This window comes from Sceloporus occidentalis, unplaced genomic scaffold (assembly GCF_023333645.1).
Source record: "Sceloporus occidentalis isolate IW3139 unplaced genomic scaffold, rSceOcc1.0.p SCAF_3, whole genome shotgun sequence".
In the NCBI taxonomy this organism is placed as follows: domain Eukaryota; kingdom Metazoa; phylum Chordata; class Lepidosauria; order Squamata; family Phrynosomatidae; genus Sceloporus; species Sceloporus occidentalis.
This window is the reverse complement of record NW_028316983.1, coordinates 135,210,370-135,228,132: the sequence shown is the minus strand read 5'-3', so window position 1 is coordinate 135,228,132 and position 17,763 is coordinate 135,210,370. Positions and strand designations below refer to the sequence as shown.

Below are 17,763 nucleotides of genomic sequence, written 5' to 3'. Positions count from 1 at the left end.
TGTGACATCTCTTTCATGTTAATTTTGAGGGAAAATAACCTAAATTCCCAGAAGAAGTAATATCATATCACCCTCCTCCCTCCAAACCAAACTGTTGAGTTATTTGTCTCCAGACTAGATTTTAAGGATATCATAAACATGGTGCATGTCAAGATGAATCCAGACAGACACAATTTAAGCTCTTCACATCAAAGCCAACATGTGCTTTTAGGTTAAATGGAGTGTAATCCTGACTGACAGTCCCAAGAGAAGTGGTGTATCCATGTTTCTGTCCAAGAATAACAGACAGGAACAATTAATCTTAAACAGATTACTTCATCTATAAATAAGATTGTATGTACAGTCTATTTGCTTTCCATGCTATGTTCTCCCATTTACTGTTTCTAAAGTGACACTTTGTCATAAATCATTTTCATAAGAATAAAGGGTTAAGGTCTACCTTAATCCAAAATGATAACAGAAAATCTAATTAGTTACCTCTGGTAGTTCCTTTGAAGTTTGTCATTTTAAACACAAGTGCCTTTATCTGATAAAAGTGCTCCACACACAAGTAGATTTGCACAAGTTTTCAAATGCACATTTGAAGATAGTAGTTCTCTGTCAAAACTGTGTTCCCTTTAAAGGCATGGATTTTAGAAAGTACACCCGCATCTCACCATGCATCCAAATAGTATGCATTTGAACATCATCATTCAATAGGTGCACCTGATACCTACTCACCAGCTCTGACACATACACAGAAGTCTGCTTTCCTGCATAGATTGGTATCTTGGGTCCAGGGGCTTGCTGTGGTGTTATGCCTTCAAGTCATTTCCAATTTATGGTGACCCTAACAGGAGCGAGGTGGGTCTATTGTTCTTGTGCCCCACTTGTGTGCTGCCAGTAAGCATGTGGTTGTTTACTCTCAGAAAAAATATTTTGCACTAAGCAGTCCTGACCCAGCACAAGTAATCAAATGTTCTGAGTAGCAATTTTCCAAAATCAGAATCACACAGTTAGCATGGTTCCTGTGTTGAATCATGTTGGACATTGTTGGAACCTGTGGATTAAGCCACAATGAATTTAGTGAGACTTATTCCTGGTTAAGTATTGTAGGATACCAGCCTTGGTGTTAGTTATCTGGATACTGTTACTAGGAAATCAGGTATAGGAACAAGTCATGAAAGACTAATCTGATGTGTGTGTGTGTGTGTGTGTGTGTGTGTATAAATTACCAGCTTGGTATATGAAGTAAAGGCTGTGGATATAGCATATCATGATTTCAGTAAGGCCTTTGTTAGGTGGATTTGTAATTGGTTGGCCGGCTGAACCCAAAGGGTGGCTCCTCTTCATATTGGAGAGAACTGACCAGTGGGGTGCCACAAGGTTCTGTCCTGGGCCCAGTGCTATTCAACATCTTTTATCAATGACTTGGATGAAAAATACAGGGCACACTTATCAAAATTGCAGATGACACCAAATTAGGAGAAACAGCTAATACCCCAGAGGAGAAGATCAAAATTTAAAATTAAAAGAGACCACACCTTTGCACCGCCTTCCAGGTGGCTTGCGAGCATGGCATTTACATACTGCATGCTCCCAACTCTCCCAGAAGCCGCCCAGAGGTTTACACTAATTGTATTCCATTTAGTGCTTGGGAAAAGAGAGCTATCTTAGCCTGGTTCAGAAGGGGATAATATTATAGCCAGGTGGGCATCATTAGAAAGAGTATTCTGTAGCCATGGTGCCATAACTGCTTGTCACCATCCTCTATATCCCTCTTGGAAGAGGTTCTCAAACAAAGGACTTGGAGGATAATTTTATGTTGCAAGCAGGTTCATCATGCAAAATATATTCCTCCAAGAATTTTGGATCCAAGTTATATACATTTTTACAGGTTTAAACCAGTGCTTTCACTTTGTTCTGGAAATATATCAGCAGTCAGGCCAGAACAGATAATGTACACGCAGACTCATAATTCTCATAATTCTGGATGCTGCATTCTGCACTAGCTGTATCTTCCGAAGCACTCCTCTGCCTGAAGAACTGAAGGAATGGTGGCATTCTCAGTGTTCCACACAATATATAAGGAGCCTGAAAATTGAATGAAGAAATGTACAGATGTCAGGATAAAAGGATCTGAACAGCCATGATCCAAGGGCAGTCAGTCCTCAGGCACTTACAAAAACAGTGGTCATTGTGGTGCCCTCTACATTTTTAAAAATTGTAATGTGAGAGGAATTGTTTTCTCAAATACTGCAGACATCCAACCTTTTTCTAAGATTTTTTAATTTTCCTTTTGACCTAGGTAACTTCTTTACTGGGTTCCCCCCCACCCAGATATATTCTAGACAGTTTCAAGGGCAAGGGTCTCAATGGGGCAAGTGGCAGTAGTGAGTCATGGGGAAATCCTGGATGTGCTGGTATCACATTTAATCACACTTTTATTAGATGTCACTATATATACATTCCTTGGAATATCTAGTTAGGCTTTCCAGTTGCTGAGCTGTTTTACATTCTACTTGTTGCAACAAAATATGTTTTTAAAATCCTAAAATTAGCCTTTACCCATGAGAAAAACTTTTGGGACAGGGAGTGAGGGAGAGAAGGTCTTCTTGAGGCCCCCAAAGGGCAAAACTGTCCAGTTCAGAGAAATGTACTAACATCCCAACTGAAGGCTGAGGGAGATAGAAATGCAATGCAATCTTGATTGTTTTGTCTCTTGGAAAAACTATGTGACCTTGGACACACAGCAGTTTATCACACAGTCCAGGTGTCTCAGAGGAAAGCATATAACTTTTGACCTAGGGAAACTTTGCTAAATGCCAAAAATTTCGTGGCTTTTGTTGTAAGTTAGTGGGAGTAAGACTTCAGAAAGCTAAGGAATTCTTACAACTGAACATCCCGAATTCTTACAACTGAACATCCTGAATTCTTACAACTGAACATTTTTAATCCTGTAGGTTTTTATGCTTTACCCACACACATACATGCTGGAATTGTATTTAGCAACTTAGCATTTGTATTTATAGTTGTGGTTACTTATATTTGCATATATAGGATTCTTGTGTAAGTTTAATGAATGCATGAAGCACTATGATGCAGTTTCTATCTCCCATATTACATGAATTCCGTTGTACGTTTGCAATGTTTTTGCCATATGTGTATTCAGTCTCACTTCCCCCCACAAAAAAAATCTTGAAAATGCTTTTTTAAAAATAAATAAATAAATAACTCCTTGAATGTTAGAAAATAGTTTGATTGAAACTTGAGGTCATTTCTCATCACATCCCCAATAATGTCATGATGATGGCAATGATGCCCTCCTTGTCTCTTTCTCTTTCTCAAACTAGAATCAGGTAAGGCCCCAAATGCTGTTATGAGCATTTAATACCATGGGAGTTTATCACACGGGAGGAATTTCTCTTAATTTCGAATGAAAAGAAAGTGGGGCCAGAATGCATTCACGTGAATTTGTATTGCTTTCAAAATGACTTCCCATTGCCCAAAAATAGCTTGCCATTGCCTGAAATTGTGTGTGATCACCTCTCACACAATAACTTGAAATCCCATGATTGCGTTCGGACTGGTTTCCCATTGCCTGAAATTGTGTGTGGTAGTCTATCATGCAATAACATTAAACTCTGTGATTGCGTTTGGATTGCCATTGGATTATACTTCCAATTTCCCTTGTCTGATAACTTCCATGGTCTGAGGTTCTGGGGAATTGTGGAAAATGTAGTTTACATGGTTCTTATTGGTCCCAGACATTATTAGCAGTACCTAGCAAAGCCTAGGGAAGTTGTTTCTGAACAGCTCAGAGCATCCCTTATCAAGCATGGCCATTGGCCCTCCAAATATTGGACAGTAACTTCTACCATACCTTGCTGCTGGCTATGCTGGCTATACTAAAAGGAGTTGCAGTCCAGTGATATATGGAGGGCTGCACTTTCCACAACCTTGGTCTAATGTGTGCTCCCACCAATAATAGCTCTCATGGGTGCTGCTGGACAAATATGAATGAAAGAAAGTATTGATGTGGGGATGGGTACTAGTGGTACAAGCCAATCCAAACAATCCAGTCAAAGTTGTATGTGCCTCATTTAACATAGTCCTTAGGCAAAAATACTGGCAGGGGAGGGGGGAGTTTTGTGACTTTAATTTTTAGACCTATCATGGTGTAGTTCAGTAATTTTAGACATTGGAATTTAATGGTATTACCCTCTGCTTAGATAATAATGTGTATGACTTCACTTACTCCAAAATGTAAATGGAAAATGTGGTCCTTTTGAGACAAAACAAGAGAGGGAAAACTAGATACAGCTCAATAAATTCTATGAACATCTAAACTGAAGAGTGAGAGACTAAGGGGCTGTGCAGACAGCTCCTAAGGAGCAGCCTCCAGCCGCCCCTTTGACAGCCAGATTGGAGTCACGGCAACCACATGCTGCAGCCCCAATCTGGCCTTTGCAGGTTGCAAAAAGGAGTTGCAAAGAATGGCTTCTTTTTGCACCCTGCAAAGGGTGCGATAGCCATGGTGCCATGGCTTTATGGCGCTCCTTCGGTGCTGTATCATACGGATGCAGCATCAGAGGAGCACCGTGATGCAGCACATGGCTTTACACTGGCCTTGGGGCAGAACTGGGGTGTGTGTCATATGGATGCCATGTCCCAACTCTGCCCCCAACTTGGCTTTTTCTGCCAGTCTGCACAGCCCCTAAGTTCTACCCTGCTAGCACCACAGGAGACACTCATCTTCCCTAATATGATAAACAGTTGTTTGAAAACACATTTCTGACAGATACATTAATCAGAGATGCAGGATTACTTGTAATTTCTTGCTCTTTGTAACTTTGATGATTAACGTGAACCTGTTGCTGTGTCAGGAAGCAATTCTACCACTTCATACAACACGTTACATAACTGAATACTGTGAGCAGATAAGTGCAATGTGTTTTAGGTGGGGCTGCCACTAAAAGTTTCTGGAAACCACAGCTAGTGTAGAATGTTGCACCAGATTCTCATAATCTGCCTGACTTGGATGACCAAACTGCATCTGAGAAAGTAGACTTAAGTCTACGAAAGCTCATTGCTGCCAACTTCCTTCTTTCAGATAGTCTCAAAGGTGCTACAAGATCTCTCTACAGCTTGGATAGTGTTACTCAAGCTTCCCCTACTTATCTGATGGGTTAGGAACCGTAACATCTGTCTCTCTAGGTGCTCAAATGAAGTTTTTAAGTCAAATTTAGGAACTGAAGGAAGATATAATGGGGGATTATTATTGGACAAGAGGAAACTTATTCCTTGGAATGCCTGGGGAGGGGATCCACAGTGCTCATCTCCTCAGTGACATTTAACTAGTGGTAATTAAAGGGGAGGAGAAGAAAATAAAACCTATCTCAGGAGAATTGAAAGAGGAAGGTGCTTCTCTGCCCATAAGAAATGTCACCTCTCCCACATAACCTCTTCATTTGAGCAGGATTTTCCCCACTCTTTAATCTTTAATTAAGATCATGATGCTAACCAACATTCAGCCGAACACTTCAGGTTCACTGGGGTGGCCTTTCCTATCCTGTTTCCTCTCTTTTCCATCCCTTGCGTAATCCACAAGGGGGGAGTCTAACTGTTGCTCCCCAGGTTGGATGTATGAATCTGACTTAATCCTGACTTCATTTTTAGAGCATGCATGTCCCTTTCCTCACTGCCTTCCTAGTAGCAGCACCTTCCTCTCACATGCTTTCATTTCACAACCTTTCCCTTAAAAAAAAAAAAACCTTCAAAAATGAGGAAAACCATTTTCTTTTCTGAATTTGTGTGGATTTTTTGGGACTTCATGGCTCATATTATTTTTTTTAAAAAAATCAAATCTTATTTTTAACTTTTCTTTATCTTATCCTCCACCTTTTGGTGAAAAGGTGATGTAAAAATACAAATATAAGGAATCTTAAAGAAAGAAAGAAAATAATACTGTTTTAAAAGATTGTTTTAAACAGTCAGAAACCATTAAATATATACAGGATGGATAATCTAATTAAGACCATATTTTCTTGATAATGAGAGCAACCCTATTTGGCTATCTTCATAAGACTAATATTAAGTAAAATATTTTTATGCCCTTTTACAGTGTTGTAGTGCTCGATCTTTTTATCTATTATCTGTTATCTAACTATGATCATTGGGACATTGTAAAACAATGAACAAATGAAATCTCTAAAGCATAAATGCATTGTATGTTGCAGTGGTGTCGTGGAGGCCAGTGTGTGAAATATGGTGATGAAGGACCCAAGCCAATCCATGGGCATTGGTCAGAGTGGTCCAAGTGGTCATCATGTTCCAGAACATGTGGAGGAGGCATATCTCATCGAGAACGAAACTGTACTAATCCAAGGTGACTGAAATTTTCATTTGTAATGTTTAAATACTCAGGAATAAGCTCTGCTTTGACAAAAATAGCCATAACCATATTATTATGGGTAATGTCTTAGCGTGGGCACTAAAGCACAATACAATACATCCCAAATGATAGGCATTAGATGTCATTCATAACTTAGATTTCATGCACATTTGAGAGCATGTGTGAAACAATTGCTCAAGTAACAGAGTTAAAGCTCATGTTGGGCACTGATAAAGTCCCAATTCCAGTCCTCAACATCTCTAGCTACAAAGATCTCAACTAACAGGTTTGAGAAAGACATTTGTTTGAGACTATGGAGAAATTTTACCAGTTGGATTAGACCATTGGTGGTGAACCTATGGCACAAGTGCCAGAGGTGGCACTCAGAGCCCTCTCTGTGGGCACACATGCTGTCACCCCAGGACAGAGTTCGCCAGAGTTTGTTACTAGAAAGCCACAGGGACGTGGCACTTTGCAATAAATAAGTGGGTTTGGGGTTGCAGTTTGGACACTCAGTCTCTAAAACGGCGAATAATCACTGGATTAGACAATATTGGGTTATGTGGACCAAATCGTCCAACTTCTTCATACATTCACTGAACAGAGCAGAATGTTATATTTGAATATGGAAAACTCAAGGTCATATCCTTTTGTTAATTTGTGAGATGGCCTCTTTGAATTCATAGAGATTTACTTTGATTAAACATAGAATTCTGATGTGCAGTGTTCCTTGGAGAAAGGGCATAGAGCAGATATCAGCATAAGCAAATAATATTTTGGATGTTTGAGGGGATGATGTTCTCTACAAATCTGATGTATCAGCAATCACTTGGCCACTTCTGTATAATGTTGTTTCTTAAAGAAAAATATTTTCTATTCCACCCTTTGTCAAGGGAGCTCAAGAGAACATAATGGACTCTCATTTTTGTCTATGCAACAATTCTGTGAGGTATGGAGCAATGGCTGTGCCAAGGTCACCCAGGAAGCTTTGTGACACAGAAGGATTTGAACCTTTGCCCCCCCACCCACCCACCTTGCATTCACCACTCTAGCCCCTGAACCACAGTGATATAGTTTGCTATTCATCAACTAAACTTTGACTCAGATGGATTTAAAATACTTTCTGACATCGCTTTGTACTAATCAGCTACAAAGCAGGAAGAAACATCCTCACAAATCTTGACTGGCCAGCTAGGTTGATCAGAGATGCTTGTTACTGCATACATAAAATATATATGCCCTTATCTAAAATGATGTTTGTTTGCTTTTTAAGAGTTTTTGCAATGAATATTATATTCCATTTGGATTACAGTTAACAGAGAGGTTGTTGGATCTCAGGGCTCAGCTTCAGGAAAGAGAAAAGGGCTATGCACAAATATCCAGTTGATAGAGCAATAACTTGCTACGTTAAGTTACAAAGGCTTAATTGATAGGTTGCTGCAATTTGCAAAAAAGGTCCGGAGTGTCTATGTATTCACCTGGGCCATGTCTGCATGGACCAAAATCAGTGTTGCCAATTTCTGGAATTTTAAAGTTTTTCCGTGTCATTTCCAGGATTGCTAAATTTCCAGTAAGATTATGAAAAATTCAGAATTCAGGGAAATTCAACCTTCCCGCCCAAAAAAACCGGCCAAAAATACTTTCCTGCCCCCAAAAAACCTCCCATCATGGAAGTCCTACCCCCTTTAGCCTTCCCATAGTACCTTGCGCCACCCCCCTGACACAGAAGTCTCACCCCTTGACCCAGAAGTCCCACCCACATTCTGGGAAATTGGGGGGCTTTCCAGGAAGCCAATCAGGGAATTTCCTTCGAAGGCAATTGGCAACACTGACCAGAATGTTCTGATCCTAAAGCTGTTTCAACTTCCCCTGTTACCTGGGCAGTCCAGAGAAATGCAGAATGGCTGTTTGCACATGAATCCCACTGCACCACCCACCAGTGCCACTACTGGCAAGGGCCTATCCCTGTGAAGGGGAAAAGAGGCATCCAGCATCAATCACATGGCTGGGTACCTTGTTTTGACCTTAGAGGGAGTGATTCATTCCACCACTTCTGGCAGCAGGCAGCATAGCAAAATGTGTTGTAACAGCTTCCCAGTGTCACTCTATAGCATTCCAGACATTCTCAAAAGATCCTGAGTGTAAGGAAAGTGTTTAAGTCTGTTGTAAGGGTAATATTCCACAAATCTGGTGGTGAACTGACCATACGTTGTCCAGACAGTTCACGCCAGAACCAAGGATTGGGCCCTGTGCTATCTGGACTGATCATCATGCGGACAGGGGGAGGATGTGTTATTCAGCCTGTATAGACACAGGAGATTAGTGCACTTTATTTTAATATGCCTTATCCCTGACAGGATAAAAAAACATTTATTTTTAAAATGGGTTTTATCACATTCGCCCATGCGCAGGTGAATTCATCCCATTTACAACCCAGATACCCGACGGGTTTATCCTATGCCTTTTCAAGAACAGGAAAATCCCATTCTTGAAAAGCCACAAAATGAGCCTGGCTGGCATCCAGGACGCAATCACCAAATCCGTTGTAAAAATAAATGTGCCTTTATCCCATTGAGGAAAGGCATGAGTGTGCTAATCTCCTAAATTAGCCTTCCCTTTCACTCTCAGTCACTTTGGTACCAGAACTCACCCCCATCCTCTGCTCTGGATCCACCTGATAGCTAGAAACAAGTAGACTAAGTTGAATGGTCTTTATTCCATCTACCGAAATAAATGAGAAGGAATGATTCCCTTATTTCATCTTGTCTGGGAACAGCCTGAGATTTTTCTTATTTCCAGACAGGGAAATACAGTATACCCCCACTCATGTTTGACTGAGAAGCTGTGTACATCTATAGTTGGTAATTAATGCAGTGTCCCTAGGTCTCAGTTTTTGGCCTGAAAACCTCAAAGTCTGGACTAGAAATCTCTTTTTCCAGGTACCTAAAAAGCTGTATACAGTCGTAAGTCCATGCTTACCAAATTTATGTTGCAAACATAGGGGAGCAATGGGGAACCCACAGTAGTTTAGGACCAACCTGAGTTGCTGAAACAATGTGGAGGAAGCCAGCTACAGGCCAAGGGAGGCAGCAGCACCAGCAATGGTTGAGGATGGCATGCACCACATGGCTACTGCTGCAGCCACACTCCAGGAGCCTGCAAAAGAGGGAGGCATGGGGAGGATTTATAGCAGGGTATGGCTGAGTTGAGAAATAAAAAGCAGAGGGAAGGAAGATGTGGGAAGGCCAGCAGTAATGGAAGACACAGGAACTGGAGGAAGAATGCGGGGGGGGGGGAGTTTGAGGAGAGGAAGTTTGGAGATAGCACCAGAGGAAGGGACAAGGAGAGGAAAGTGGAGGCTGGAGACAAAAGGTTGGAAGCCCAGGCCAGAGTGAAAGCACCAAAGGGAAATGATGCCTGCAGATGATCAGTACATGGTGAAGCTGGTAGCCAGGCCACATAGGCTGGAGGGAGTGAAGAAGGTGTCTTGTTTTCGTGCATAGCCCACTGTACCTTATCTCCATATATAAACCTGCCTGAGCTATGAGATCTTTAGAAGAGGCCCTTCTTTTCATTCTACCACCTTCACAAGCATAGATGCTTTCCCAAAGTCTGATCTTTGGCATCTTCCTATAGAAGATATAATTGTTTGCTCCTTGTAGCAATCAAGGACTCTCTTATTCTGATAAACATTTGAGAACTGCTGTGTTGCTTTAATTATCCTAGTTTTTAAACTAATTTGATATTTCAAATTGTTATTAAATATTAATTAATAATTAATTAAAGATAGTATTTGTGTTGTAGTTTATAGCTCTTATCTACATCCTCCAATTGACTGCCATATTAGATTGGAAGAGATTTTTTTTCCCCTGAGTGTCACTTGACCGCTTTCAGCAGTGCAAGTTATTGATGGTGTCAAATATATGCTTTGTAATAATAGCAGGAATATAATTTTCCTGGTAGTTGCAGGATGTTTACTCAGTACAGGATAAACGTAGGCTATAATGTGATATACATAATTGCAGTTTCCTAAGCTTATCAGTTGGCTTCTCAATGGAACAAAGCATATTTTAAGAGCCATAATGTACCCACCACCAAGTCATGAAGTATATTCATCTTTGGAATGTATACACCCTAAACCCTCTTGCATGACATTGTAACATTTTAGTGCCCCAGATTCGTGGTTTATTGCAGTATTCATGCATAATTACACCTGAAATATAGGCATTTCGTAAAACATTATCATCAGCACAATCGTACACAATAAGTCCTTATTGCAATGACTTGAATATGGCCCATTGCTAACACCTTCCTACTGCTCCTATTACAACTGTTTCTACCACCAATGCTCTGTAGTTTCTAGTAGAACTGTAATATTGTGGTTCTGAATCAGAAATTTGAATATAATCTGCCAAATCATGTTTTAGACCATTCTGTGACTCATTTTGATAAATAATTTATATGTTTTGTGGCAACTGACAAAATTGTCAAGATATTAGGGGGGAAATAGACTCTTGGCCTCTCTGTTTAACAAAACACAATGGCACATCCACACACACTAGTGTTCTTCTGGGAAGAAAGAAAGTTGGCAGCTAGAGTTCAGCACCATGGCTGTTGCTAGCAAAACCAACAGAATTAACAAACATTTAAAAAAACAGAGGAAAGTTGAGCCTTCCCCCACCTCACAGTTTTAAACTACCTGCAGATGGATTAATGATAAGAGGAAAGGCATCTCATCCCATCCCTACTTTGGATGGTGTCTTCTCATGTGTAAAATGGTTAGGTAAATGTATGGTGAGTATGGAACACTGCTCAATTCTCATGTCACCCAAGAAACTCAGTGGCTTTTGTACCTGTTTATGGAAGGGCATCAGAAAGATGTCAGAGCCATGGTGGCAGTTCTTACTTGATCAAAATCTTGCTATGAATGCCAAGTGTACCTTATGCAATATAGGAGAACATTTAAATACATGTTGTTAAACTTGTTAACACCTAGTCTGAAATAGTTCTTCAATTAATGTTGTAGGCCATCCCATGGAGGAAAGTTCTGTGAGGGTTCCCCTCGGATGCTTAAACTCTGCAACCATCAGAAATGCCCCCAAAACAGCATTGGCTTCAGAGCTGCCCAGTGTGCAGAATTCAACAGCAAGCGATTCAGGGGATGGAACTACAAGTGGAGACCCTACACTCAAGTGGAAGGTGAACTTCAGCATGTGATCAAAACTTCTGTTAAAATATGGATGTGATCTATCCTGCATGCACAGGAAGAGATCCCCAAGGAAACTAATAAGGATCCTTTAATTCCTCTTTCTCCCTCCACCATTCTTTGTAATGGAGGGCTCATGGTGAGTGTTCTATGTACTGAGCACATGATCACCTCCAGGCAGAGTCAGAGAATATCCCATGCAGCCTGGCAACGCACAGTTACAATGTTTTTGCATAAAGAAATAATTAATTCTAAATTAAGCGATTCAGAGCCAGGAAGGGCAAGGATCCAGTATGCATATGGTAGCCCTCACTTCTCCAAGGATCATGTCCATATCATCAGGCTGCACAGACTGAAACGTATCCAATAAAACAAGACAAGCAGGAGCCAAAATTTCCTAGATTCCCAACAATACTTTGGAGGGAAAATTAAACCGTGTACTTTGTTCTCTTTTCATTTTAGACCAAGACTTATGCAAACTCTACTGTATTGCAGAAGGATTTGATTTCTTCTTTTCTCTGTCAAACAAAGTGAAAGATGGAACACCCTGTTCAGAAGACAGCCCTAATGTTTGTATAGATGGGATTTGTGAGGTAATGATGAAATAAGGTACTTTGTTTTCCCATTAATTTGCATCTACCATCTTTATTTCATGGTGATGGCATAACATGATTATCTGTCTGCATATCTTAATGTTTCTCAAGGGAGAAGGGTAAAATGTCAGACATTGCAGGAGCAGTTTGGCTCCTGCCAAAAACATGATTGGCAGTCTCAGTTTCCTTTTTTCTATAGCTGGGTAATGTCTTGTAATACAAAAACAAGCTATGAATGCTCCAGCAAGCAGCAGCCAGTCACGTGGAATGGCAGTAGGGGAACTCCTAGCATGGTGACATCATGAGATACATTTATGCTACTAGACGTTGTTTAAGGAGACAGGAAGCATGAAAAGAGTTTGCTATTTTGGTGTTGATGATAGAGTCCCCCAAAACTACTAATTCTCTTCTCAGCATGTCTGCAAATGATTATGACTTGATAGCTTGAATTGTTCTCATCAATAAATCAATCAAAGGGCTCTGCAATCCTTCATTCATTTATGCCACATTATTTATGATACAAGGGAAGCTGTCTGTGTTGTTGTTTTATATGTTTGTTCTGTATGTGGACATAGTGTGTGTGGGAGGTCTCTAATTTATGAAGTAAAATGAGCATAGGAACTGTTGGAGCTGGGCTAAAAGGAACAGAAAACAAGAGAAGAGAAGCTTTGGTGCACCAGGGTTGGGGTCCTAGTGGAAGCAAAAAACAGTGCAGACATTGATCATCCCTGCTTTAAATTGTCTAAAAAAAAAAAGACCCCTGGTCAATGTGTGTGGACTTGAAGACATATAAGAACAACATAGATTTTAAAAACTGCCCACAGCTAATTCTTATTTTTTTATTGCTTTTCCTCCAAGATGGCCTGCAGGGGCATAAAAAGCCAGGTAGAGCCTTTGTGGAGAGCCACAGATATTGTGGGGGATCCAAACAGAGCACAACAGAACATAATTGTGTTTTGATATGACACAAATAAAAAAAATTCAAATGTTGAGCAATATGTTGGCAAACAAGAGATGAATGTGCTTATTTTTCTCTGTGCCTCTCCATTCTTTTGGTCACAATGATGCTGCCTAGATAATTCAAAATTGGTGTTTTGTTTTTGTTGTGTGGGGGCTGAATTTGCACAGTTATCTAAATTTAGACACATATGGATGGATCTTATTTTGCAGGTAGTTGGCTGTGATCATGTCTTAGGCTCCAGTGCTGTGGAAGATGCTTGTGGAGTGTGTGAAGGAGATAATTCAACATGTAGAATCTATAAGGGACAGTTCACTAAACACCACCTTACAAATCGTAAGCATTTTAAAGGGTTTTATTCTTAAACAATTTAAATAATTATTTGAGGTGCTTAGAAGAAACCGCAACATCCCAGGAGCTTCCATAACTTACGTATTGTATAAACTAATAATTTTAGCAACCCAATATTTCAGCATATTGTAGTAGCTAAATGTAGGAACCAGGAAGTTCCTGTTACCCATATGTTATCTTTGTCATTTACCTTCTTGTTAGCCATAAGATGTTCTCATTGATACATAAAATCAACTTATAGTTGAATATATACAGGTATGGTTGAATATATATGTGAAAAGCTGTTGTTAGATTTTTCCAGCTTCCAAAATCTTTTGTACCTTCATACCTGGTACTAAAACATGTATGGAAATGCTGTTCAGTGATTAAGAGGCACCCCAAACTTATAGGCAGTGATATAGACTTGAATCGACTGACTTGGACTCAATTCAGACTCAGGTCACTTCAGTGACTCTACTTGGACTTGACTCAGCAATAAATGATGCTCTGACTCATGACTTGATAATTTTAGCAATAGACTTGCTGGTTTCATTCACTTTGAGGAGCAGGCAAAATCTACCCCCATACCATGGGGCATGTTTCTTGGGCAGGAAGAGCAAATGTGTTAGACAATATGCTTGAGGCCGAAGGATACAGCTAAAGCTTTTCAAAAACTTTAGAAGCCTCATTTGATGAGCAGTGGAGACAGGCTACTGCGCAGTCCTCAACCCCCATCTCAAGACTTGACTTGAGAGTTGAAAGAAGAGACCTGGGACTTGACATGATACTTGGAGTACAAGATTTGAATACATCACTACTTAAACTGGACATGACTACCCCAAATATAGATCTGCTTCCATTCAATCTGAGAATAAAAACATGTGAAGAAATCTAGGGGAGATACAGACTGGCACTTTGTGCTGGCCTGTGGGCAGAGTCATGGCATAGCATCTGCACATTCAATGCCATGCCCCTGCCCCCATGATGCCATTTTGGCACATGCCCGTTTAGACAGAGCATGCCATGATGATGCCAAAGGAGCGTCATAACGCTGTGCTGCCTATGCTGCCCTTTTTGGAGCAGAAAAAGAACCCGCCATTTGCGGGTTCTTTTTGCACAAGGTCGGGAGTGTAGCATGCAGTTGCCCCGTCCCCAATCCAGCACTTCCAGGGACGGCATAGATAATTTTGTTTATACTGAACCATCAGGAAAGCAAAGGTGTCATATCTCAGCCATCCATGTGGACAATTTTAGATTTAGGAGTATTTAAGGTTTTGGGATTCTGGATAAGGGAGACTCAACCTGTATTACGAAGACTAAGTAAAACACACATCTTGTCTACAGAAATCTTGCCTGCTTGGCCCTGTAACCATATGGGTGACTTTAATAAGAGTCTGACAGTAACAAAATCCACAAAACTTTCTTTTGTTCTCAGTGTGTTCATGGCTCTTTCCTCTTTCTGAGTTCCATTCCCACACCCACACAGTCTTCAGACATTAAAGAAAAAAGGAGTTTATTGCAATGGTAGTCATGAATTGTAACAGAAACAGAAAGGGAAATTCTCAAGTGTGGAAAAAATGGAGATCTTGGACTGGAAGACAAACGTGAGTGGGAGGCTGATGAGAATAATGAGGGAGAAACAGCGCTCCAGGGTGGGACAGGAGAAATGAAAGAGGGGAGCAGTGGGACACAGAGGAGCATGGGGGCCACTGAGGTAATTTTGGTGGTTGAGATAATAAGGCTGTATGGCTCACACTCTCACCCTTTGGATCACCCCAGCATCCATAACGTCAGAAGAAATAGCATATGCCTGAGGTCTTCTCTGTTGGAACTGGAATTGATTATTGAGATGAACAAAAGTAATCAACATAGGCTGTGAAGCATAGCTGTAATGTATGTGGTTTTACTTTCTCAGTAACTTGACCCACATAAAAATAAGAAGGCAACCTTTAATATTTAACAGAACCTTTAGACAGATGGTGAAGCTAAGGCTAGGGACTAGAATTAGACCATGAGATTCTGCCCACCACCCCATCCTGTGGCTTTCCTGGATTGGAATAGTTTGCACTAAACTCTAGGATGTTCACAGCTCTAGTCCATTCTTTAGTAATCTATAGGCTGGATTTCTACAATGTGTTTCATGGGAAGTTGTCCTTCTAAAAGGGGCCAGGCACTTCAGTTAGTATAGAATTCAGCTACTGGAATTCTCTTCCCTAGGTGGAGCCATATTACATTAATCCAGGAGGAGCTGCATTGTCTACCTATCCCCTACTGGATCATTTAAGGTGCTGGCACTTACCTTTACAGCCTAAGTAGATGGGAACCCAATTGTTTGAACGAACATCTCTAATTTCATTCTGCCTTTCTTTCTATGGTGCTTTCTGTAGTAGTGTGTCCTAATCTACAAAACAGAGGAAATTCTCTGTTGGCTGCGTCAGTTTGGAATTGTCTCCCATGACACCTAGCTCCAAAACTGTTTTACTATTGTATTGCACTGCACCAGATGAAAGCCTTTTTACTTGTCCAGGTGAAATTTTAAGAATAAATCGTTTTCATATTTTAAATATCAAATTAATAGACCAGGTTCCTATACATTTTTCAGGCAGTGTAAATATACAGCAGTACAACCAATTGTGCAAAGGGCACTATAGCCCTGAGTTCACCCATTAGTGAAATCATCAATTAATTCCCCTTCCAACCAATCATAACCTATAAGAGAATAAGTGTGCCTGAAGAACACTTGACTGCTAAAGGAATCACACGTACACAACCCATGAGAAAATTCAGTTATTTTTATGCTAGTATAATGGCCAAATAAAATTCCTGCTATGATTTTAATATGGTTAGTATAGTTTTAAGCTTTTCCATTTCTATTGTTTTTTTTTCAGGGAATTTAAAAAAAATTATGTATGCCTCCTTGAAGTTTTCTTTTCTTTTCTTTTGTGTGTGTGTGTGTGTGTGTGTTTGTAATAGAGGTACAGTATATATAAGAGGAGAGAGCCATCATGGTGTAGTGATTGGAGTGTTGGACTATGACTCAGTCAGGGAAACCCACAGGGTGACCTTGCATAAGTCACATACTCTCAGCCCCAGAAAAGCCTATTATAGGTTCACCTTACGGCCACCGTAAGTCAGAAATGACTTGAAGGAACAGAATAACAACAAATATATAAGAGGTCCCACTTAGTGTGGTGGTTTGAACATTGCACTCTGCAGACCAGAATTTGAATCCCTACTTGGCCATGAAACCAACTGGATGACCTTGGATAAGTCATGTCTCAGCCTCAGGGGAAGGCAATGGCAAACCCACTTTGAACAAATCTTGCCAAGAAAACCCTGTGATAAATTCACCTTAGGTTCAATATAAGTTGGAAATGAATTGAAGGCACAACAACAACAACATATACCATTTGTGAAAAAAATAATGTTCCCTTCTCAATTCACTAAGAACTCCAAAGTATGAGTGAACATACATAGCCCAGAGGAGCCCACCAAAGGCTGCTGTCCTATACACAGTGGCTTAGCTATAAATCCCATTGAATATAGGAGTAGACATGCATAGGACTGCACTGCAATCAAGGCTTTTGGATGCAGCAGGACTACTGTGGCCATAAGGTTCCTGTTTCAGGTGCCCAGTAGATCTCTAAATGTGGATAAAATCTTGATAGGTTAATTTCCTATCTTTCATATTGCCTTTGCTTTGGTACTGAGAAGTATATTTCTTCATCCTTCATCTAGAGTACTACACATTGGTCACTATCCCTGCTGGAGCACGAAGCATTCGTGTATATGAAATGACCATCTCCCACTCCTATATTGCTGTTCGTAGTGCTAATAAAAAATATCACCTTAATGGCTACTGGACTGTTGACTGGCCAGGAAAATACAATTTTGCTGGCTCGGTGTTTGACTATCAAAGGCAACATAATGAACCAGAGACACTAAGTGCTGCTGGACCAACAAATGAAAGCCTAGTAATTGAGGTATGGTACATTATGATGAAATAAAGTTTTACAATGTATGTGTAACAAGATTTTTGCATTCTAACAGCCATATTTATAAGCTAGCAAAGAACTAGAGCAGGGGTTGGCAACTGTAGGCAATTACAGAGGGAACAAAAGCCAAATGTTGGCCTGAAGTTAGGTTCTGCTTCCATACTTCTGGCCAAAAATGAAACCTAGAAGTGGTCAGAATGTTCAGTTTTCTAAGCCCAATTACTTTGATTTGTGGATGGGGAGTAGTGCATAATTATGAATGTAATTATATAAATCTTTGGCTTCTACCCGTAAACACAATCTTATAG

The 17,763-nt window shown here is 40.3% G+C and overlaps 1 protein-coding gene across 1 annotated transcript in view; it reads left to right on the top strand.

Annotated features, from left to right (window-relative positions):
* The window catches only part of ADAMTS16 (ADAM metallopeptidase with thrombospondin type 1 motif 16), a 92,839-nt gene that overhangs the window by 38,717 nt on the left and 36,359 nt on the right, over positions 1 to 17,763 (top strand). The window contains exons 12-16 of the mRNA XM_089516395.1: positions 6,219 to 6,367; positions 11,400 to 11,572; positions 12,042 to 12,172; positions 13,343 to 13,466; positions 17,199 to 17,443. Coding sequence (XP_089372521.1) covers positions 6,219 to 6,367; positions 11,400 to 11,572; positions 12,042 to 12,172; positions 13,343 to 13,466; positions 17,199 to 17,443 — 822 coding nt within the window. The remainder of the gene's footprint in view (positions 1 to 6,218; positions 6,368 to 11,399; positions 11,573 to 12,041; positions 12,173 to 13,342; positions 13,467 to 17,198; positions 17,444 to 17,763) is intronic.